This window comes from Molothrus ater, chromosome Z, assembly GCF_012460135.2.
Source record: "Molothrus ater isolate BHLD 08-10-18 breed brown headed cowbird chromosome Z, BPBGC_Mater_1.1, whole genome shotgun sequence".
NCBI classification, from domain to species: Eukaryota; Metazoa; Chordata; class Aves; order Passeriformes; family Icteridae; genus Molothrus; species Molothrus ater.
This window is the reverse complement of record NC_050511.2, coordinates 37,439,741-37,464,498: the sequence shown is the minus strand read 5'-3', so window position 1 is coordinate 37,464,498 and position 24,758 is coordinate 37,439,741. Positions and strand designations below refer to the sequence as shown.

General features: G+C 35.3%; 1 protein-coding gene across 4 annotated transcripts in view; it reads left to right on the top strand.

Annotated features, from left to right (window-relative positions):
• AGTPBP1 (ATP/GTP binding carboxypeptidase 1) overlaps window positions 1-24,758 on the top strand; it is a 66,376-nt gene that overhangs the window by 9,546 nt on the left and 32,072 nt on the right. For all 4 annotated transcript variants that reach the window (XR_004982117.2, XM_036403879.2, XM_054517791.1 and 1 more), the window contains exons 3-18: window positions 487-557; window positions 7,679-7,809; window positions 8,315-8,382; window positions 8,805-8,868; window positions 9,218-9,364; window positions 9,620-9,751; window positions 11,615-11,708; window positions 13,357-13,394; window positions 14,937-15,145; window positions 15,549-15,726; window positions 17,149-17,246; window positions 18,259-18,375; window positions 18,973-19,685; window positions 23,115-23,198; window positions 23,457-23,543; window positions 23,630-23,778. Coding sequence is in view for 3 of the 4 variants with exons in the window: in XM_036403879.2 (XP_036259772.1) it covers window positions 526-557; window positions 7,679-7,809; window positions 8,315-8,382; window positions 8,805-8,868; window positions 9,218-9,364; window positions 9,620-9,751; window positions 11,615-11,708; window positions 13,357-13,394; window positions 14,937-15,145; window positions 15,549-15,726; window positions 17,149-17,246; window positions 18,259-18,375; window positions 18,973-19,685; window positions 23,115-23,198; window positions 23,457-23,543; window positions 23,630-23,778 (2,341 nt within the window). In the remaining variant the exon portion in view is untranslated. The remainder of the gene's footprint in view (window positions 1-486; window positions 558-7,678; window positions 7,810-8,314; window positions 8,383-8,804; window positions 8,869-9,217; window positions 9,365-9,619; window positions 9,752-11,614; window positions 11,709-13,356; window positions 13,395-14,936; window positions 15,146-15,548; window positions 15,727-17,148; window positions 17,247-18,258; window positions 18,376-18,972; window positions 19,686-23,114; window positions 23,199-23,456; window positions 23,544-23,629; window positions 23,779-24,758) is intronic.

Genomic DNA, 24,758 nt, shown 5'->3' with positions numbered 1-24,758 from the left:
AAATAAGAACACCAAATACTCCATGTTTCTCACTCTTCCTCTAGCCTTAGTTATTCTATAGATACACAAAATCCGAGTCAGGAATCAGCATGTTGTGGCATCTCATAATATTGTTAAGTAAGTTTGAGAAATGTATTTACTGGCTTCAGCAAAAACTTTGTGTTAAAATTCTGTCATTGGCAGGAAAATAATGTCTAGTAAATGACTGATACTGAAAAGTCTCTATTTCATTGTCATCAGACTTTTTGAACCTTGGTAGGCCTGAATTATAATGCAGAATCATACTCCATACTTAAAAAGCAATAGTTTATTTTAGAAAGCTGGATCAAATAGTGTGAAGGGAGAAGAGCTTGTGAAAGTGTGGAGAAATGCAATCACTGTGAATTAATTTAGCATTTCTAGTGAAGGGACATCCAGTGTCGTGTCAGCATTTCTTCTCAAAGTGCAAAAGATGTCAATAATATGTAGTTTTTTAATATCTTACAGGTTGTCAGAGATGGTGATTTGAAGAATCATACTTCCAATATGAACAAAGCAAAAGCATCATCTGAAAAAAGGTAAATTTAAAACTACAGTCACATCTTAACATCAAGCTATTTGAGATTTGTAAAAAAACCTATCTTAGTAAGAATATCTTTTATCTTCTTACTAAGAAGATAAGTAAAATACACACTGTGGGTCTCTAGTTGGGATGTGCACGTTGGTGTGCTGAAACATTGAGGGAGTCAATACTGATTAACACAAAGTATCTTCACATTTAATAAATAACTTCTTAAATATAAATTTTCAGTTAATGATACATACTAAATTTAATTGAAAATTTAATTAATTTCATAATTTTATCCACATATTGGTAAACAAAAAGTTTTTTCTACTGAAGGAATTAAAGAAGTTTATAATACTATATAAGAAGGCATGAATTTGCCGTAAGATGTATGTCATCCTGCAACAATCTTGCAATCCAGCACATAGCTAGGACGAACCAAAGTGGGATGCAGAAGATGCCAGGTTGGAAAGTTGTGTTTGTTATTTTCATGTGAACGTAGATGTCTTAGCTAGCATTTGCGACATGTGTGAGATTCTCTGGAAGGCTGTTAAGTTAAGGCACCTTGTTAAGTCAAATCATCTAATCAGATTGAAAAAAAAGTGAAGTCAGCAAGATTGGGAATTCTGGCTTCAGTTTTAGTTTTCTGAAGTACTAGTTATTTTCTATGTGAGGAGGTGAATTTTCATGAAGAACATGCTCTACTGTGAATTATGTTTGTATGTTGGGATCTATTTAAAATTTGACTTCAAATTCTTTCATGTAGAATCATCCTTACTTTTGCTTACTTTGGGTTAGGGTTTATATCAGGCTGGTTTTCCCTGTTTTTGTGAGGGGTAGATCAAAAGAAATGGTAGAAAAACTCTTATTATGTTTTTTTCTTGTGGTAGACTAGCCCCTTAGGCATTATGATAAGCAAAGCAAGCTCTCTGTCAGCAATGAGTATTCTTGAAAATTATAGTGCATAAAATATTTTATCACAAAGAATATTAGATATTTGCAGGGTTGCTACTTAAGTGCCGTTTATTCTTCTTTACTTAGAGACAAAATGAAAGTTTCCATCCCTGCAGTTCAAAACAGTTGTTCCCTAAGTCATGAATAAGTTATGGTGACTCTGTGTACAGAGATAGCTATGAACTCTAATCAGAAGTATCAGCTCTCTAACCATTACTTGATAACTGTGGAAGTGGTTGAGGAAAAAAAAACAAAACCATAGTTTGAAATTTTTTTTGTTAGAATAAAATCTGAACAAACTCATGAGAAGCCTACCTGTTTTAAAGGCTCATGGTAACGTGCTAAAATGCAGATCTGTTTACTGTGGGGGAAGAAGGAACTCCCTTGTACATCTGTGTGCTGGCTGACTGCAACCAGCAGTTTCAGGGGAAGTAGGTGTAACTGAGAAACCTATTACATCCCTCATTTGACTATTACATTTTGTAAGGCTTCTTCCAAGGTCAATAGCTAAAAACCATTCTAAGACAATTGAATTTTTATGAGCAGCTATGGCTTAGAGTTGTCTTTCTCATTGTGGGTAGACATATAGAAAGCTACAATGATGTGTTTTAGCATTTGCATAGTGGAAATGGCATACAATGAGTAATGGAGGATTGTGAATCTTACCACTTCTTCATTAAAAGAGTTCAAATGCTTAAATCTTTTGGGAGTGAAAGAAGTATCCATGTAATGAGGAATCTCTCTTTGAGAAGATATCTTCTGGTTGAGGAAGTTCACTTTCAAATGTGAACCCCTTCTTGATGTTGTTTCAAGTGTGAAGTCCTCAGTTCTGGGCATGCTTCCTTATTATATACTTGTGGCTTTCCTGACCAGAGAAAGAGGAAATCCACAAAGCTCCCTGGTTAGCTAGAGTCATGTCATGTTCTAAGTTTTGGTAACAGTTGACATAAGGACAGGGGTGCTTCCTTCCAGGCAAAGCGGTGGTGTGAGGGGCATTTTGAACTGTAACATTTGAATATGGAATGAAGAAAGAGTTTCCTGCCTGTGGAGATAAGAACTGTACCAGATCAACTAAGCCTGGTAAACTTCACCTCAAAATGCTTAAAGAAAGTGTAAATCTATCAGAGAATAATAACTATTGGTTGTCTTTGGACAGGGTTGAGCACTGACTGGATACAAGATCAGTGGTAGCTGATGACTGTCAGAGGGAAATGGTGCCCAATTTACTTCTGGATGTGCTCTGTCTCTTTCTGGTTTCAGCTAATGGTGGCAAACATTCTGTTTTTTTTACTAATGATCTGTAAGAGAGGGAAGTTGTTGAAATTATGGACAACTTGAAGCTCGAAAGATCTGCAAAACTGCTGGAGGACCAAATTATTTCAAAATACTCTTGTAAAATGCAGAAAATGGTTAAGAATATTTGGAAATGGAAATATGTGCAGGATACTATGCTTAGAGAGGTATGTCACTGGAAGAGATAAAGGACAGTTGCATTTATAGTAAGAAGTGCCTAAAATGACAATATTAAACTTCAGGGAGAAAGCCTTTCAAATGAAGGGATACAAAGAATGAGATTGTCTTTGGTTATTGAATCATTTTTGCAGGTCATCAGGGACTGGTCTGGCATATATGTGTCATGAAGAGTATCTCTGGTGTTTATCCAGATCTGAAGAGAATAGTTTTTATGGTTCTATGAAGTTTCTTTTGGTGCTCTTTAGTCATGGTTTTTAGGAATTAAAGATAACAGAGACTCTATGTAACCCTCAGTGACAGAGTGCTATTATAAGAAGGCTTTAGAATGGACGGGATGAAAAAAGTCACTCCTAATAGCAAGAAGGGTTCCTCACCTTGTGGGAAAACCAGTCTCATATTGTTTCTGTGCCCCTCCAACATCAGTGACAAGCTCAGGCACTGAGCTCTGGAGAGGTGCATGGTGGTGTGTCAGGTCAGTCTGAGTCATCTCATTTTTTTCTGACAATGGCTTTTGACTGAGTAGAAACCATAGTTTTCTTGTTTGATGGGTGATGATTCAAATTCATGTTGGATACTCCAGACAGAATTCTTGAGGCTGGTCTGCTTTGCATTTGTACCAGTTTGACCACAGGTTTCCCTTAGAAATGTCTCATTCTGCAAACCAATTTACTCATGGTGCAGTAATGTAACTGGTGCCTCCCAGGAGCGACCACCAACAAAGGAACCCCTGGGCTTTTATGCCTTCACAGTCCAAGAACAGCAAAGTCTCAGCTCTTTCCCCTGAGTCTTTAGCTCCTGCTGTGTCTCTGTCTGGTCACCACAAAAGTCTGGGCACAGTCTTCAGGGTATTCATCTGAGGTTCTGCAATGTTGGCAGCTTGAGAGGAAACGTTCCTTGGACAGGACAAAGTCCATTCTGAATGTTTCTTGTTGTGGGATTGAAAACACTGAATTCCATGGTGCCTCACCATTTTGGAGAACTGTCTTCTAGATTTGGCTGCTGAAGGGTTCACTGGTCAAAACATACGTGTTTACATTACAAATAGGAAAGAGTCTCATTACAACTTGTACTTTCATTTTGTTCTGAGGTCAAATGGGTGATCCCAGCAATATTACCAACTCTGCTGATACATGTCTGTCTTGCTGCTGTAGTTCCTGTCCTGTGGTCTTTTTGATGTACTGTGCAGGCATTGAAAACTGTCAAATAGTTTTATAACCACTATGTAGATTAGTGTAGAATATTGGTAAATAAGAGTATAATTCTTGTTTTAAGAAGAAATCTCAGCCATAACTAAGAGGAAATCAAGACTTTATTTGCATTTCATTGTTGGCTGGTGTTAATTTTTAGGGATGCTTTATTGTGTATGCTGAAGACATGAAATGCAGATAGCTGTATTTATGTTGGAAGACTTTATACAAGATGAATAGCCTAAAACCATTTTAAAGATATCTCTGCTTTAATAAGCAGTTATTGCTGTTGGTAGAAACTCTGTCCCCAGGAAGAGATTATAACTCTAAATCTTAGAACTTAAGTTGTTATACTGCCCCGTACTGAGAATTATTTGCCCTACCTAAACCTTTTAAAGCTTTTATTAACTATGGAGGAATTGTGTTAGATGCCAGCTTCTTGTACATGGTAAATTGCTTCCATATGTCAGTGTTGCTTGAATTTTCCAGGCTGCAGCAGTCAAAAATCAGGTTTTCTCTGACATTTTAATACCTATAGGTGAATTCTATCTTTGCAAAGACTTTTTTTAAAAATTTTTGTTGTTACTATTATTACTTATTATTCCTGAGCATCAGCTTTGCTTTCTTGGATTTTTTTCATCTTTCAAACGACGTTAATTTCATTGTGGGACCAGTGGTGTACCACAGTGGAAGTGATGTGCACACACGCCAGTTGAAGCAGCAGTTCTCTTACACATCAGCTTACATGTGGATTGGCTGGACTCTTACTTCTTTTGCTTGTAGAGCTGGTGAAGATAACATCCTATATAATTTGGTCAGTTTGTGTATTGGAGCAACAGAGCCTGTGGATTTCATTACAATCTTGTGTCAATTTTGGAGCTTTTCAAGTTCAGCAGATAAACAGAGAAGCAGAGATAAGCAAAACAAAGCTTATGCAAATAATAATGGCTTTATGCTATTCAGCATGGTGTTAGATGGTGAGAAAGGATTGGAGTTATTATGCTTCACTTACTCAAGGGAATTAATGTTTCAGCACCCAAGACAGATTTAATTTAGATTAAAAAATAATTAAATTTTGATAATTAAAAATTTTAATAATTAATTTTTTTTAAAAGTCTATCAAGTACCTGAGAAGGTGATAGGCTTACTTCACAAGATAAAATGATTCCTATTTAAGAGCTATAATTAATATAACCATTTCTTATTCTTGTTCTTACTAGCTTGTAAGTATCATCCGTAATCTGAAATTGATTTTTGGCTATGCTTCTCATTTAGATGTCTGTGTGGAAAAGCGAGAGTGGTGGAAGCAGTTTCCTGTGCAGCTCTCACATCAATTTGCCTTCATGGCAGTATAACTTTTGCTCTCAACTAACTTTTTCCCATAATTTTAACATTTTAGTAGAGTTAACTGTAAGCGTGAAACCTTTACACAGATGTAAGATAAAAATCAAGGAGTAATAATTTCTCACTGTATAAACAAAACTTACTGACTATTCATAAAGCTAGTATCGTAGACTTTAATTTTATTGTAGATAAAGCAATGTGTGTGTAAAATGAATTATTGTTGATTATTTGGGGACTCTAATGTTGTGAATGAAAAGCCAAGTTAGTTAATGCATGGAAGTCATAGTTTCCTGTAGTTAATTGCATGACTACAATTGAAATGTTAAACATCTGTTTAAAAATTACTGTCATGTAGGAATGTGAATCTCAAAACTATTCTGAATAGTTTTTATGATCTAAAAGTATAGAACAAATAAAACAGTTTCTATACTGACTCTGTTTAGAATAAACACTTGGAGCAATTCTTTCTTTCTACTTATCTATATAAATGCTTGGACTGAAGTGGTGTCTTACACTAAAATACATTTTCAAGGCAATTTTTTGTTGGCAGGACTATTGGGTTTGCTGGTTTTGATAGCAGTGGGGAGGCTACAGGACTGGTTTCTGTGAGAAGCTGCTGGAAGTTTCCTCCATGTCCAGCAGAGCCAATCCCTGGTGGCTCCAATGCAGATGTGTCACTGGCCTAGGCTGGGCCAGTCAGAAATGGTGATAACACAGCTGTGATAACAGATTTAAGATGAAAGGAAAAAAAGTTATTATGCAGATGTAATTGTGACCAGAGAAGAGTAGGGTGAGAACACATGAGAGGAACAACTCTGCAGACACCAGGGTCAGCGGAGAAGAAGGAGGAGGAGGAGGAGGGGGAGGTGCTCCAGGCACCAGAGCTGAGGTTCTGCTGCAGCCCCTGGTGCAAACCATGGCGAGGCAGCTGTGCCCTGCAGCCCATGGAGGTCCATGGGGATGCAGAGATCCACCTGCAGCTGGTGGAGGAGACTCACACTGGAGCAGGTGGATGCACAAAGGAGTCTGTGAATCCAAGGGAGGCCCCATGCTGGAGCAGCTTGTCCTTGAAGGACTTGTACCCTGTAAAAGAGTGAGACACACTGCAGCAGTTTTGGGAGGACTGTGTGTCCATGGGAGGGACTCTCATGGCAGCAGGTCACTGAGAGCTGCTGCTCATGAGATGGACCCATGTTGGAGAAGTTCATGGAGAACTGTCTCCTATGGGATGGACCCCATGGTGCAGCAGGGGAATGACTCCTCTTCCCGAGCAGTGGGAGAAGCCTCAGGTGATGAACTGGCCATAACCCCATTCCCTGTCTCCCTGTGCTGCTGTGGTAGGAGCAGAGCTGGAAGGAAGGACGGGTGGCAGGAAGCTGTTTTTAAGGGTTATTTTACTTCTCATTATCCTCCTCTGATTTTGTCAGTAATAAATTCACTTCATATCTCTAAGCTGAGCCTGTTTTGCCCCCGATGGTATTTGGTGAGTGATGTCTCCCAGTCCTTATCTCAACCCATGACCCTTTATTAAATTTTCTCTCCTCTGTCCAGCTGCAGAGGGGAGTGAGTGGCTTTGCTGGATGCCTGCCTTGTGGCCAGCATAAACCCACAAAAGCAGGGCAAAATGCCCTTGTAGTCAAAATGAATCCAAACTTGGATGATAATTTTAGAAACCTTCCTAAGTTTTTTCCTTCAAAATGGTGTTCTTGTTATTCAGCTGGTGTGTGCTAGTTTGCTCACTTCACAAGTGAGATTATTTTCTTCCTGTTCTGAAATGCCATCCTGTGAGACAAGCTGTCTTTTGGTCTGTTTGTAGCCAGTTTTTCCTTGAATGGCAGGTTTGATAGGGTATCCTGTCACTTAACATAAATTATTAAATATAAGTCACTCTAGATGGCATAGATGAAGAACATTTGTACCTATAGCTGCATTTTACTTGCTGTAACTGATTTCCCTGTTCACAGTTGCTCTTGGAGATGCTGTTACATACAATTAGTCTGTTACAGTACAGGCTTTGCAAAATCTGTAAGTTTGCCAGAACTGAGAATCAAGACTGTTTTCCAATCCAGATAAAATATGGAAGTGGATCAGCCACACCCTTTACTCTAGCATCAAGTTTCTGTTATTAGGAGCTTTTGTGTCTGATTTAGATGGAAAAATCATATCTTTTTTGTAGTGTTTCTGCCAATTCTCGGACTATAACCCTGCTGTCACAGCTGGAGAAGATAAATTCGGACTCTGTGTTAGGAGAATCAGACAGTGCCAGACATGTTACCTCAAAGATCCTTCATCTGGTCCAGAGTCAAGGTAATTATCTAAGCTTTGTGGTTTTAGTAGTGCTTCTTGTATCTCCCTTGTTGGACTTTAAATTTTGACTTAGTGAACTTGATTATACATCTGCTTTTGTCACTGATTGTTGAAAACGTCTGTTTAAGACCATGTTTAATATATCTCCTATAGTATTGGTAGTGCTGAGTCCATTTTGTGTTGTCAAATAGCTGTAATTTAAGTAATAATTCGCTTCATATGTATATATGTCTGTGTGTTATATATGTGTAAAGGGTAGAAGTATCTGGAAGGCAGCTTTCTTACTAATATTTCTCTTCACTTTTTTATCTAGGCCATCACAAGATTGTTGAACAATTGAAAACAAAAATTAGTTTTAAAATTGACTAAATCTTTTACTTAGATCTTATTATATACATATATGCATTTTTAATAAGTTTTATTATTTATTAAATTTTCTTGTCAATTTGTAGATGATAACATATATTTTTTACTACAAGCCAGTATTGGTCTTTTTCTCTGACAGAAAAAACCAGGAAGGAGATGACTTCTAAGGGCTCCACTGGAATAGAAGTTATCCTGTCAACCCTAGAGGTAAAATGTTTTAATTTTTTTGGTTGTGGGTTCATAGCAGTTTTGCTTTTTATCATCATGAAATGTATATATTTTTGTTATATTTGTATTATGAAATATATTGCTATCCTATGGAGTCTTAAAAACTTGTGTTGGTTTGTTATGAATAGATACTGCCTTTAAGTAACCTCCTCTTGACTTTCTCTCCCTTATATTTAGATATTTTAAGAAATTGCTTGTCACCTATCATTTCTAATCGATGTATCATATTACAAAATGTGTTTTAATTGGTTTTGTGGTTAATTTGGGCTGCCTAGTTGGATGGTTGCTATGTGGGTGCATCCAAAGTTCTATTTAATTTTGTGGTGGCAATTCCTCCTATCTTTAAGTATCCAAACCATTTTTAGACTGTATGCTAAACACAGATCTTTTTTTTATTGCAGAATACAAGAGATCCTCAAACTATTCTAAATATATTGAATATTCTCATTGAGATAGTCTCAGTTGGTAAGTTTTCATTAAGAAGTAATATGTGATTATATTTATGCTTGCTTTTTCAGATATCTTTGGTTTGTTTCCTCTGGTTACTTTTTATTGTTGTTGGGTTTTTTCATAAAGTATCATTATTTTGGTTTTTGTTGTTGATTGCTGAAGCATATGCAGAATTAAAAGAATTTAAAGACTGAAGTTAACTTTTCTAATAATCCTACACAATAGTTTGTTGCTGTATGTCTAGCATGTTCTTGCATAGTGCAGTCATATATAAATAAAATACTGATGTTCTAAAGACTATCTATATCTTAGATATTTAATTTTTCTTTGGCTTTAGATGTATCAGTTCAGTTTTAATTTCTAGGTTGTGGTCGGAGAGCAAGCGTCTTAGTCACCAAAGGAGGGACACAGATCTTGTTACAGCTGCTTTTGACTGCCAGCAAAGACTCTCCACCAAATGAAGAACTAATGGTGCTTCTTCATACTCTCCTTGCAAAAATTGGTCCAAAAGGTGATATTATGGCTTAATAATTACAGTTTTATAATTGAAACTTAATAATTTTTTTTCTGTAGTTGTGTAAGCATCCACATACTCAGAACTGGTAGAGAAGAGAAAAATTAAAGTGAAGTAAATTAGAGGGGAGGAAAGAATGGTGGAAAGTAGATAAGCAGAGTTGACATCAGTAGAGAGTTCAGTAATTTAACTTCTTTTTTTTTTAACAATTTCAAAATCAGTGTCATTGGTCTTGTATTTCTCTGATGTCAGACAAGAAGATTGGTGTGAAAGCAAGAATAAATGGTGTCCTAAACATATCATTGAATTTAGTGAAGCATAATTTGCAGAACCACAGGCTAGTATTGCCATGTCTTCAAGTATTAAGAGTTTATTCAACCAACTGTAAGTATTGCAGAAAGTTATTTTCTTTCCTATATGAATAAAGCTTTTTATCTAGATAAGGTTAAAATATCAACTCTGAGTGCTTGTTTAATGTTTGTTATTTAAACTATTTTTGTCTAAAAATTTTCTCCTTATATCCTCAAAATGCTTAAATTCTAGACAGAAATATTTTTTTGATCAGTGCTATTGGGTGTGTGGAATTTTGAGCCATCTAATTTGCATAAATGCTGATGTTTAAAGCTCTAAACCAGAAATGCTAATAGTTTGCTAGCAGAAGCACTTAGAGATAAATAATCACTCTCTTTATTATTCATTCTCATGTTTTTTATTTCTGATGTTATATTTATTTCTTTATTACCAATTTAAAACTTGGTTAACACAGAAAATATTTCAATTTAACCTAATTATTTCTTAATTTAACCTTTTCCTTACTCCTTTTGTTCAAGAGCTCCACTCTCCACTATTGGACTAATATTTTTCCACAAGAGCCTAGTTGTTTTGGCAGGCAGTAGGAAATTGATGAAAATAGTGAGGTTCTTTCTGTATCTCTACTGTCAGTTAGATGCTCTTAATTTTTTTTCATTTAAGCTTGAAATTGTTGTTAATCTTCTTATTTATGTGCAAGAAATTTAAAACATGGCCAGGTTCCCCCACAGAGAACTGATTTGATAATCTGTAAGATTATCAAATCAGGTCATTCACATGAGCAGCAGTAATTCATAAAGCCTTAATATTTTCAAAACATGGAAGCTTTATTTCTGTTGAGCTGTCTGATAATGAGGTGAAACACTCCTAAAATGAAAAGTCTAATACAGATAGTTACATTGGTTACAATGCTTATCTGAAAACTTGCTTCATTCTGAAAATGGGACTGAGTCTCTAATTTGAATTCTAAGATCAGTTCTGTTTTTCTGTATTTCTCACCCTTTATGAAAGGAAAAACTACTGTAATTTTTTGTAATTTGTAATTTTCTGATGAGTAGTAATTCTTCAAGTTTCTGTACAGTTACTATCAGAGTAAGTCCTAACTTGACTTAGGTTCTGGTATGATGTTGCTGCTAAGGATAATAAAATTGCCATTTGGGTTCACGTAGTAAGTTCTACAGTGATAACAATGTTTATTATATTGAAGTAAATTCTTAGCTGCTCTCTTCCTAGTTTGTTAGGAGAACATATTGCTAAACTCAGTCAGGAATGGAATTTTTGTGTGTGTCAGCAGTTTGTATTTTCAGTTGGCTGTTGTACTTCTGACATACACTTTAAGTACATATTTCTCTAACATGGGTCTTAGCATTATTTCTTTTCATTTGCTCCCATTCAAATAGATTACTTTTATATTTTTTTTCTGAGAACATGTATTCAGAGCATGTACTTCAGGAAAGCTATACCAATTGGCATTTTAAAATTTTGTAGCAGACTCTTGGATTTCAAATCCTGGTGAATATACCTGTTTGTCCAAATACTGAAGGGTCATAGTCATATCTTATGACAGCAAATCATAGAACCTGAAATTTTAGAACACCTGCTGTTTCAGTAAACTGTGAATTTCTATAAAGAAAATTGCTTTTGTGTTGTATCTTAGTAACAAAGAAAGCAGAAGCCTGCATTGGAAGTAGTATGTGGTTTTATTTGTAAAGTAATAATAAGTTTTCTTCTTTTCCAAGTTTTAACAGGATTGGATCATCATGCTTATTATGTGTAGAGTACCATCTGCTTGTCACTGTATGTCTTAAAGGACTAAAATGACTAGCATTTTTTGTACTTCAAAATTAACTGGTGTGAATTTTAGTTTTGAGTATATGGATCTATTTCTTTTGCCTTTCTTACTACATTATGTTAAAATGGATTGCTTTTAACTTCCAGCTGTAAATGCAGTATCTCTGGGAAAGAATGGAGTAGTAGAACTGATGTTTAAGATTATTGGCCCTTTTAGTAAAAGGAACACTAGCCTTATGAAGTAAGTAAGATTTCTTTAATATACCATATGATAAATCCTTGTCTGTTTTTTCAAAAGTTACTTGTAAATGGAAAACAACATTGGAGAAATCAAATGCAAATAATATTTGAAGATTAAAGTGAAGGGTGATGGGAAAGAGTATCACAAATATGAGAAATGTTAATTTTTCCCAGTAGAGTAATGCAAAATACTTGAATGTCTAGTTGCAGTACTGGTAAAATAATATACATTATTTTTTATCTCTAATATTCCTGCATGGAAACTGCAGGTACAGTGGTACCACTGCATGGTACAGTGGTTAACCCTAAATCATAACAAGTAGATCAAGACAATCCCATCATTTTTCAGTTTGTTTCTACAGCACTAAGCCTGACAGAGTTCAAGAGCATTTAGTCAATGCTCTCAGGCACAGGATGTGACTCTTGGGAGTGGTGCTGTGCAGGGCCAGGAGTTGGACTTGATGATCCTTGTGTCCCTCTTCCAATTCAGCTTATTCTATCATCTGCTTTGTGATTTTAGTGTGACACAGTCCCTTTTGTTTGACAATAGAATTTTTTTCCATTTTTCTGCAAAGCAAATAGACATCTGGAGCAAGAACATAAAACATAGATTAGGAAGCCCCAGCAATTACTGTCTTGTGGGCTATTATGTTAAAAAGTTGAAATTCACTGTGTAGGTGAAAGTGGTGACTTTGGATTCTCACTCAGGTGGTGGTTGTAGATTTTGGGCTTTTTTGCTTTGTTGGGTTTTTTTAATTTGGATTGGGTTTTTTGGGTGAACATAGGGTTAAAAAGTAGCCAAGTGCATGTAACTGAAGATAATCCTTTCTTTATATACCTCCACCTTTTCAAAGTACATACCAGTGGAAAACTAAATTTTTCATCTGATTAGCAAAGTATTCATCTCATATTGTGCATATTCTAATTTTGTTACAAAAAGAAATAGCCTTATGTGATCAAAATCTGGTGTTTGTGATCACAGGAGTAGGGACCAAAAAACATGTCCTGTTCCTTTAAGGCTCAGCTAAAATTCTATATATGAACGTACTCTTTTATGATGTGACTAATCATGATATCCTTGTTTGTGGTCTAAGATCAGGTGCTTCAAGTCTATCTTCACAAAGAGTTGAAAAATAAGTATATATGTTTTGTAGTTCCGTGGTTGAATTGAGGGAACATCTTTGGGTACAAGAAAAATCTCATGCTGAGCATCTTGTGTTGTGGTACACATTGATGGGCATTTCTTCTCAGTATATTCATATACTGCCCGCGGGTATTGACCTACAGTTTTCCAAAATAATGTCCAATACTTTGTGGAAGCACTTGTTCTGCTGCTAACAAAGACATGAATTTCAGAGTATCACAGCCAGTGAGTGTTGGTCATAAACATTACATTTTCACAGTGTTTTTGCAAAAGCTGGAAGCTTGTATAGCTGTTGCATTGATATTTTTAAGTTTTGTCATCAGACTTCAAATACATGATCTTGTAGTAATATAAAAGTGAAATCTGTGCTACAGTGCAACCAGGAAAACATGAAGTTAGACTCTTTATAAGGCTGTAAGCAGTAAATATTTTATATAGTTTTACAGTGTTATAGATTAAGCTTACTGGTTGGTTGCTGTTTTGACTTTTCTTGTTATGTTGACAGGGTTGCTTTAGACACACTTGCTGCATTGCTAAAATCAAGTAAGTGTTTGACTACAAGAAAATGTCTACTTGAGCTATAACGTGTGTGTGTGCGTATATGGACACAGTAAAACTAAGCATTAAGTTGGTAGCCAAAACAAAAATAAGGCTAGGAAACCTATAAATAAGTTTCATCTGCAGTTTCTGATGCTTTATTTATGTTGTATATACATGAATGTTTAATACTTGGTTAGTGTTTTGTCAGTTATGCAGCAGAAAGGCTGCGCTGCTTCTGCAGAACTGATCTAGGTCCAAGGTAGACAGATGTCTTTTTACATTCACTCACCTCAGCCATTCAGTAATAGATGTCTATAGCTGAACTCCTGTGCCTCTTTTTTACACATACATCTGAAAATATCTGTTGGATGCCTGGGGAAAATACAGGTATTCTTCAGTACCTTCCTGAATAATTAGGACTTGGGTCCCAATAACAAATCTGTCAGTGACACATGAACTGGAATTAAAGGTAACAAAACCAATGGTGTGTTTCCAGACATGGACTGTCTCAGCCAGCAGCAATTGATCCTCACAATGTCATCTTTGCAGATTTTGAACCAGCATTGTAACTAGCAAGGAATTAAAAACTCATTTTCTCCAAATAGTTGTGTTAAAGCGACAGCATTTGTAGTAGTTTCAGTGGAGTTGAATAAGAATTGAGTTGCGATGATATTTGCAGAAACCCATTTCACACAAATGGTGAGAAATTTCTGTACCGACTATCACAGAGTTTGTTAATGTTTATTCAGTGTGATACCTTTGTCTTACATTTTGTGTATTTATGAATTTTGCAATTTGTCCTTGGGAGGCTTAGGAAAAGAAATATTTCCAAATTGTTGTCAGTATTCCATTCTGTAAATTGGCAGTTAAACTTTAATATTGAGGAGGAAAATGAGGTGTTCAAAAGGTGTGTCTTTAAAACAGGAGGTCTTGTTAATTTATTTAGGGATATCTTCTCCTTAGTGGTTGTAACTTCATATACTTAATATAATTCATAAACTTCATATACTTTATATAATTAAATATTTTCATAACAACATTAGTCTACTATATGTATATATTCCAGCTGTCATACTGATTACCTAGTATTTGGGGTAGAATTATTTTCAGCTTATGAAATTTGAGTGATAGATGTAAAACTATATGGATTGCAAGCAAAAAAAAGTTTGTTACAGGTCTTATATCTGGACAGTGTGTGTAGATAGTGATAGATATGCTTTGTAGAAATATTTTTGGTTTTTAATTTACTGTGTGAAGGCATCTTACAATTGTCTTTTAAGTGTAATGCATGCTGTTCTTCTAGTGAACCATGAAAATTATGTGAAATGTTCCAAGAATGAGTTTTAGGCTGCTGGTCTTAATTTTCCAGTAATTTCTGTTTAGGTTGATGTAAAACTCTGCGAAGGGTGGCTAAAATACTACTCAAACTGAAACAATTCAGTTACTTGGATAATAAGAATAATTTAAACATTGAAAGTAAAATTTGAAAGTAATATCAAAGTCACTGGGCAATTTTAATTTTCTTTCCTAACTTTTTTTGCAAAGAAACAAATGCCAGGAGAGCAGTAGACAGAGGATATGTGCAGGCACTTATAACGATTTATGTTGATTGGCACCGTCACGACAATCGACACAGATACATGCTGATACGTAAAGGAGTGTTACAGTGCATTAAAAGTGTTACAAACATCAAACTGGGAAGAAAGGCATTTCTTGATGCCAATGGGATGAAAATTCTTTACAACACTTCACAGGTAAATTCATCCTGATAGGGGGTTTTTTGTTGTTTTTGCCTTTTTGGCTATGACCTCAAGTTTGTCACATCTCTTAAGAGATTGATGGTCATTCCTGATTATGGGGATAAGGATTATATTCTGTACCCCACTGAAACATTAAAAGAGTATAGAATTAAATTTGTATTTGCTGTCATTTTGCTGTGGCTATCTCTGGGAGGGGCTGTAGAATTTATTTTTAAAAAAGCAGGGGTGAAAATGCCTTTCTGTGGTGAAGTTTGGATTTTTATAGAAGATGAATTTGAGTTGGTAGAAGTTTTTCTGTCCTTTAAAGAAGACATGAGCCATTTTTTTTGTAAATAGTATATAAATGCAGATTGACTTTTAATTTGAGAAATACTTTTCTTTATTTTCCTGTTAACAGGAGTGCCTTGCTGTAAGAACTCTTGATCCTCTTGTCAATACATCCAGTCTAATAATGAGAAAATGTTTTCCCAAAAATCGTCTTCCTTTACCAACTATTAAAAGTGCTTTCCATTTCCAACTCCCAGTTATTCCTGCCAGTGGTCCTGTGGCTCAGTTGTACAATTTGCCTCCTGATGGTATGGTGATTTTGTAGTACTTTGTCTTTGAGTATGTCTAATTTTGCTTTATGGAAAGTGGAATCAATTGCACTTACTTGTGTTCTCTGCTAAAAGGACTCTGAGACACTTCTCAATGAGCAAAGGGTCTGTGACTATTGATGGGGAGCACCAATTTCTAATGTTAAGTTTAAAGTGATAGACATTTTGTCCAGACACATGTGGTTATAAAATAAAAGAGGAAACAAGGACTAAAAGATGTTCACCAAACTCTGAAGTGTAAAGAACAGGCTGTATTCAAACTTAAATGGTCTTTTCTTTCAACTCATGCAGTGTATACATTCTCCTATGTGGAATGTGTTGTAGTGTATGTCCTGTCTTACAGGAGCTTGTATCCCTTCCTTTCTTTTTGTTATTTTGATAAGTTAGGATGTGACAAATTTAGATTAATGTTTGCCATTTGAAGCACTGGCTTTTATATGTTATTGTGGTTATTCCTTCAATTGCATGATAAGAAAGTAGAGCTGCTTTCTTGGACTGTTGCAGTCTCTTGGAAAACGCTGTACTGCAAAGCATTTATATGGTTCTTTGTAGAAAATTGATTCATTCCATTGTGAACACCTTTCATTATTTTCAGGTAATTAATACATATTCCAATAAGGTATACTATCCAACCCAGGAAGCAACTAATAAAGTTGCTATCAGAAAGTTAATCTGAAATGAAGGGTCAAAGTCAGCTTATTAATATCTTTTATTCGTGATATCTCCTGAAACAAAATGTAATCATAGTCTGAAAGTAAGCTATCCTATTGGGTTTCATGTGGGTCAGACTCCAGTAGTTCAAAGATTGTTTATGTTTTGTCTTCAAAGGAGAAAATAGATTTAGAAGTGTGTTTCAAAACCCACAGAAATTAAGTCTCTGCTTAATACAGTAGATTGGTACTGTATAATGCCTGTTTAGAAATGTCCTAGTTTACTAAAGGGAGGTAATGATACGATTTTTTAATAGGTTTTTTACCTGTTACAAAAAGAAGTGAAAAACCTAAAGGAAATAGGATACATAGTGCTTTGAAAGGAAGAAGTTCTATATTAAAAGGCATGTGGAATGTTGCGGGGTGGTAGAGGTCCGGGTTTGTTAAAAGTATAATCTTATATAGTCAGTATTGTAAAAGCAGTACATGTAGTCATTCTGAGTACACTAAAAAATCAGCATAATTTGTAAACCTCTGAATGAGCCTTTAAATGACAAGCAGCAAATTTTCTTCATGGAAAACACTATGAGAAAACTTAACTGCCCCAGCAGTAATTTACTAGTTGGTTTTCACATTTTTTTCAAGGAGTACATGAAAAAGAAAATAAACCCAGAACATCAAAAATCTTCTTTGAGCATGTATAGTTGGATTAAATGTATAATCTGCCTTTCAAAACCTTTTTGTATTGTAGTGGATGATGTAGTAGATGAAAGTGATGATAACGATGATGCTGAAACAGAATCAGAAATTGAAACTGAAATTGATGATGACAAGGACCAACATTATAAGGTTGGTAGAGACAAAATTAATAGGCAAAAGTCAGATATAGCAATTTTTTATTTAAGTTGCTTGAATCTGATGAATAAGTGCATTTTAAATGTTAGAAGCAGTTTGAGGAGGTTTTCAGGGCAATTTCTAAAATTAAAAAAGCTTCAGAAACTTAAAGAAGGTGGGTGCTGCTTAAAAATATCAACCATTCTTGTTCAGATTGCTTCAAGATTTTTGTTAAAATTTGTTTGCTTCACACGTGATGTATCTGCAGTGCAGTGGAGCAGAACCACAGACTCCTTTATCAGTGTTCTCTTCCCAACTTAAACTTCTCTCAGCCTGCTTTTCTCACATAAGCTGGTCCACATGTAGGAGCTGCTCTAACCTTTTCCAGAATTCTGGACTGGGATTTACTGGATCAGTGTTTCAGCAAGGTAGCTGAAGTTCAGCCAGCTGTAGAGGTAGACATCATACCTCTAACTGTTTTACCACTTAGGTAAGATATTGTCGTGTTCTCTAGCTGCCATCTGGGACATGGATGAGTATTTAGTCAGAACTGCCTTATTCTGTATTTTTATGTTATGTGTAGTTAGGAGTTAATAGAATTGCCAGTACATGAACTGGAAAAACATATTAAATTCAAGGATCTCATGAGCCCTGATGGAGGGAGTATCTTCCATAGAAGCAGTATTGCTTTGTCACTGCAATCAGATGAAATCTTCACATTCCAAGTTCTGTACTGGGAATATACACAGATTTCATGTAAAATCTGCTATCTGTGTATAATAAGTTTGAATGAATGCAAGAAAATTGAGATGTTTGTAATATTGCGGTTGAAATGGAGGCTTAGGCATACTAATAATGCTGAGCAGCCTAAATCTTCATCTAAGTCTGCAGTTCAGCTGCTTTTAAAATAGTGGTATTTTATCTTTTAAAGCATGGCTGTCAAGATTAAAGGTGAATGTTTCAGATTAATGTTTTAGAACATCATTAATTTTGGATGCAAGATTAATTTGTTCTGGTGATCTTTCAGAATGATGATATTGAGACTGATATTAATAAACTGAAACCTAGACAGGAACTGGGAAGATCCATAGAAGAACTGAAAATGTATGAGCAATTTTTCCCAGAACTTTCAGAAAACTTTCAGGTAAAGTATATTTTTCCCAGGACATTTCTGGCCATGTCAGGTTGACTCTGGAATATACTTTGATGTTCTTTTTTTGGGTGGATAGTTCCTCTAGCCAAGAATCAGGGGTCTGCAGTTCTGGACCTACATATGGGAGCACTTTATCGTAGGTTATTTAGTTAGGTGTTATGGTTGCTTCAGTCTTACTGAGAAGGGGGTACTGTGGGTAGCTGTAAAGGAAAACTGTTTTCTTTCTGGTGTCTGATTATTGTATACAGCAAAAAATAAAATAGAGAAGAAGGATGTGCGATTTCTGAGAGTGCTTAATTGTATTAGACATCTCCTCAAATGCTGTACACGTACTAAAAATAAGTAGTTAAAATATCCAGGCAATTGCATTGACTTTATACTTTGTTTTTAATGAACTGCTTGTTATTGCTTTAAGGCCTTTTTGTAAAAGACAAACTTCATTGCTCTGATGCCTTATAACACCTGTCACCTTTTAAATTACATTTAAAACAAGGAAAGACAAGTGTTTCTAATATACGTGAAACTTGGGAACTGTTTATTTTTTTTTGTTAATAATTTCTTAAATTTTTTTCACCTTTGTTTTTTAAGGAATGGGACTTAGTTTCCAAGGAACCAAAGCCTTTTGTACCTGATGCAAATTTGAGTGGACCTATTGTTGTTCCTACAGCCAGTGAGGAGCACTCTGCTGAAGCAAACCCATCAACAAAAGGAGTTGCTTTAAAGGAGTGCAGTCCTTTATTGACAGAGGAATACAATAGAAGGCCTGTGTTTCTGGAACTACCAAAGAAAGATAACATGAAAGGCAGTAGTTTACATCAGCAAAATGATCAAAGAAACATGCTTCCATCATGCCAGTGTCTAAGCCAAGAAATTGTGAAAGGCTTGGACAGAATCAGTCTCCAGAACAGTGCAAAAAATGATCAATATTATGGTACAGGGTGTGTACTAGAGAAGGAAAGCAAAGCTGGCATTACCACACTTGCTTCTAGTAAACCCTGTGAGCATGTTTCACCCTGTGGAGGTAGTCTCTTTGAAGGATCATCTGTCCAGCTGGGAAAACTCTGCTGCACTGGGGTGGATTCAGAGGAGGACGAGGATTCCAGATCTAGTTCATCAGGAGAACATGCCACACTTCAAGTTTCTGATGTATCACCAGTTCATGACTGTGATCTTTATCTTGAAATGGTGAAGAACACAAAATCTATTCCGGAATACTCAGAAGTGGCCTATCCAGATTATTTTGGCCATATTCCACCCCCATTTAAGGAACCTATTCTGGAAAGGCGATATGGAGTGCAGAGGTGAGTTACCAGACTCCTTTTTTTGTTGTTTTTTTCATTCCTTTGAGAAGCAGTGTTTAGGATGACATTAACCGGATGATCTCCAGAGGTCCCACCGAGCCCTAGCTATGGCTGTGATTAACAATCAATGTTACACTGTTTACCTGGGCATCTAAAACTGTTTCCAGTGAAAAGCAGTTTGAAGGTAGGTGAGTATGCTTTGATCAGTGCAGAGCCATAAAGAGGAACACAGTCTGGTTCTGTAATTGCTAATTCTGGAATTCAGTTTCTAAATATGAAATTCAGTTTATATTTTCCCATTCTGCCTTCCCCTCATTTCCCATGTGAATCTTGTAGTTTGCAAAATAACAAACCAACCTACAAAACCCCCCAGAAACCAAACTAAAAAATCCTCACCTGAGCGCTCCTTTCAGGTGTTAGCAAAGATAAGGCAGTTAATAACTAAAAAGTTTCCTCACCGCTTTTCTCTGCTGAACTAAAAATCTGTCTTTCAGGGAAACATAGTGGAAATAGTTAAAAAATTAATACATTAAAGTGTAAAGTGTTTTGCTTTAGTATTCAGAGTATAAGAGAATTTAGACTTAACAAATGCAGAAGATCCACTTTGTGTTAGGTCCTGCAGAATGACATACAACAAAAATGTATCAACACACCCTTTTATTTCTTCACTGAGAGATAATAGAAGATGATGAAGAGTGATGGTATTTTTCAGAATGATTTGCAAAAGTGCTGTGAAAAGCTGGCTAATATTACATAGTGAGTTACTGTAAAGACATGTGAGTACACTAGCAGAACACATAGAGCTATGAGACCTTGCCACTTGCCTAAAAATTATGGGACTGAATGCCTTCACCTTTATACTCATAACTATAACCAACTTAATGAGTTTCTTTGTATTTATATTTAGATATTAAAATGATTAAGAGATTAAGTGTCCTTAGCTGGTTGAATGAAAATCCTTCAGCTGTTTCACACAAGTAATGAAAAAGTGATCTTTGTAGTGAAATAACAAGGCTGGAACACTAATGCCAAAATGAACGTATTATACAGTGTTGAAGGAGGAGAATCTTCCCTAGCAGGTTATTTATTGACTAGATTCAGCTGATTTAGAAGGGAGATAGTCTAGAGTCAGGAATCACCTAAGAACTGCATTTAAGCAAATCTTGGAAATCCTTATGTATGTTTCTGAATTTCCCTGAATAAAAAAATTGAGTGAAGTGAGATACAATTTGTCTCATTGTTAGATATATAACACTGGAAAAATAAGCCTTTGTACGATTATCCACAAGGGTGATTTCTAGATCATGAAGATAATTTTAGGGTATATTTTAACTTGAAATGTTCTATTTTTGTTGTATTTTTTATGTTGAAAGGAACTTTTTGAGTTCTTGTGGGAACAAGAATGAAATACCAGGTAATATGGCTAAACTTGGATCAAAAATCATGCAACACATTTTTAAGGAAAACTGTTTTAAGAATTCCGTTTTCTACAAACAACTCAATCTTGTTGCTGCAACATAAAAATCTTCTGATACCTTGTTTAAAAAGGGCATAATCTTTTCATGCTTTCATAGTTTATAGCAGATTGTAAAAATTGTTTGGTAGGGGACATGGAAAAGCTTTAAAGTCTTTTACAAAGCTGTGTCCTATCTCTTGATATTCAGTGTGATTTATGTTCTCTGTCATGTAAGCACTTAGCTACTGCTCATTGGGTATGTCTTACTTAGAAAATAAATGGTTGCTTTAATCCATCCATGTAATTTGAGAAAATATTGTGTGGGGTCTAAGGTGTGACCTAATGGATTTTCTTCTTATTTTTATTAGAACAATGTAAGATTTAGGGGTTTTTTTAGTCTTGCAATGTGCCAGGAGATTAAATGGTTTTGAATTTGTGCTTTGGAGTGCTTTTTCTTTCTCTTTTAAATTTAGTAGTATGTAATTATCATGTATTACTGTTAGGATAAATGATATTGATTATAGTTGAAGTGTTTTATACTACTCTATCTTTTTAGGAAGAAAATTATTATATAGCAAAATACTCTATAAATTTGGGCATTTCTATTCCTTAAAAATTTAGTTGGGTTGGGGTTTTTTTCCATACACTTTAGTGTTTTCTAATCATCAGGATCCACAAAGGAATAGTCTCTAAGCACAGGGCTCACATCAACAATGTTGGTTCTAGATTTCTTTTTCCTTGAATTTTCTTTAAATAGTTTATCTTCATTTTTTGCAACATGAAAATGTCATCTACTTCTTCTCATTCTCATGAACATCTTGAATACATTCTCATGAGCATCTTCTTTGCTTTCATCTACACTGGTAATTATAATGGTATTTAAGTGATGTTATTATTTATAAAATACTTACAATGGATTTTCATGGATGGATTTTGTCTTGGCAAAACTCCTGTGATATTAGGAAGTGTTGGGGTATTTTAGAGCTGAGGCATGCCAAGATCGAACGAGTTTTCTAAGATCAAGTGTAAGGTCAAAAATCTGTAATTCTGTCCTGAGCTGAACCTATTCAGATGGATTCTGGTGAGTCAGCCTTGTCACAATATTGTCAGTTGAACTTGAACTTGTGACTTCTTTTCTTTTTCAGTTAATTTCAATTTAATACAATGTGCTAGAATTGTGCACTTATCTTCTGTTTCTCATTTGTTAAGAGTATGTATTTTAATTAAATTTAGAATTTCCAGCCTGAATGTACTTTACCATTCTGTTTCTGTATTCTTCATTGTTAATCTACCTCCTTTTCTTCTTATTGCAGGTGCTGTGCAAGCTTTTCCACACAGCTCTGCCACTATTTTTCATGCTTCAACTGCAGCACATTCTTGCTTTTCCAAGCCAGGACCTAGATACTGCCAGTTGTGCAATGGTTTTATGATCTGGATAAGCACACACCTGACATTTGGCTGGCATCACCAAATTCTTTCTTATTTGTTACGTAGTCGATAAATGAACCTAGATCTCCAGAGGTGAAAAGCTAGTTCACTAACACACTCACTGTATGAGCTACTCCCTAAAACTCTTTAATTTTGGTTATGGTAGGATTCATTTAAGTTACTAATGTTATCAAGTGTTGTCATGTGTTAAAGCATTAACATAAGTAATGTTTGAGTAATTTCTGCTTCTATTAGAAAGTATGAAACTGCAATTTTTCCTTCAGATAAAACCCAGTGAGCTGTGTGAATGAAAACTCAGGTCCCTCAGATACAAATACTGGATTCAGGCAGCTCTGAATGCAGGTGTTTAAACTTAAGTACACCTTGACTATGCACACATAAGTGGCGGTGAAGCTGAGGTCTGTCTGAACTGTACCCTGTCTTCATGTTAATTCCATTAGTTTTCCTGTATGAGGCAATTCCTCGTTTGTGATTGGAAACAGCAAACGACAATTTAAGTGAGAACTCTGCTTTTTTTTTTTTAGGACAAAAATCTGTCAAGATATTGAAAGGCTGATTTATCAAAATGACATTATAGATAGAGTTGTGTATGACCTTGATAATTCAAGGTAAGTTTCTACCTTTCTGTAAACAATATTCAAGTAATACTCTAATACTCCAGTTCTACTTTCTCTGTGATGTGGCTCATAATATTTACAGCAGATTTCGTACGAAGTTTGATCTGACATAACAGTGCTTTTGCTATCTGGGCTGTATTTGGAGGAAAGATGAAAATAGTTTCTGAATTGACAAGTGAGGACTAAAATAAAGCTATTTGGTTTAGCTAAGTTTGTTTTCTTCATTTTGGTCCCTTTTTCTACTCATAGTTTTTCTGTACCAGAGGAGGCAGATGTTCTGAAGTTTAATTCCAAGTTTGAATCTGGAAACCTGCGCAAAGTTATTCAGATCAGAAAGTAAGATCTTTCAACTCTACTTTTCATGGTTTAGGCCTTTTATTTCTGCTTTTTATGATCATTGATCTGTTTTTGCTAATTTTCAGAAATGAATATGATCTAATTCTGAACTCAGATATAAATAGCAATCATTATCATCAGTGGTTCTACTTTGAAGTCAGTGGAATGAAAACTGGCATTGGTTACCGGTTTAACATCATCAACTGTGAAAAGTCAAACAGTCAGTTCAACTATGGTAAGATATGTTTCCCATTCTTTGAGAAGAAATATCAAAAAAATACCTGTGGCAGTTACCTCAGCTGTTTCCTTCCCTCCTCCACAGGATTAGTAGTATTCATGTTATCAGTTTAAATTCTTTATTTTAATAGTACTGCTAGAAAATGTTTTGATAGCTGTGATTAAAAAGAAGAAATGCATCTTAAACCAAGGGCTGTCAGTTTTTTAAATGATGTTTTGTTGTAAGTGAGTCAAAAGCAGAAGAAATTTACTCGTAGCTGCAACGACAATTGTCTTAGGGACCATGGGGCAGGGGAGGACAGCAACAAAGCTTGTTGATTCACTCAGATCAAGAAGAACAACAGTTGTCATCGTTAATCCATTTTTGCATAGGGGTAGATGTGAATGTAAGTGGAGACATTCCAAAACAGTTTTGTCTTATTGATGGTAAGGAAAAATAAATCTACTTTGAAATAGTGGGGTTGTTAAATGAACATCACTGTCTCTAGTAAGTAGTGTTTGCAGTGTGTGCCTCATTCAGCCATTTACAAATGGCTGAAAATACCTTTCTTCCTCTTGTCTGGGAGTGTGTATGTCACAAAAAACTGTTTATTTTTTCCTGATATATATTCTAAAATTTGTCCTTTAAAAAGGAAGAAATTCCTCCTCCCACCTCGAGCTTCAAAATTTTTTTACCAAATAATATTGTATTCTCCTTTGCTGTACACTTTCCTCCACACTGATAAAGTCACAGAACACCAGGTAGTTTGATCAGTAATAAGATGCTTTTAAGTTACTTACTAATCCTTATCAGTCAGTTTAGATTTTTTTTTTATGTTGTGCATATTTAATAATTTCTTTTGATTTTTTCAATACACTGATTGAATCAGTCAGTGTGGTTGGTTAATAATCTAGATAATAAATAAATTATACTCAATTAGTATGTATTTTTTCTCCTCTAACTTCATATTAAGAATTCTATGTAAGTATACTATCAAA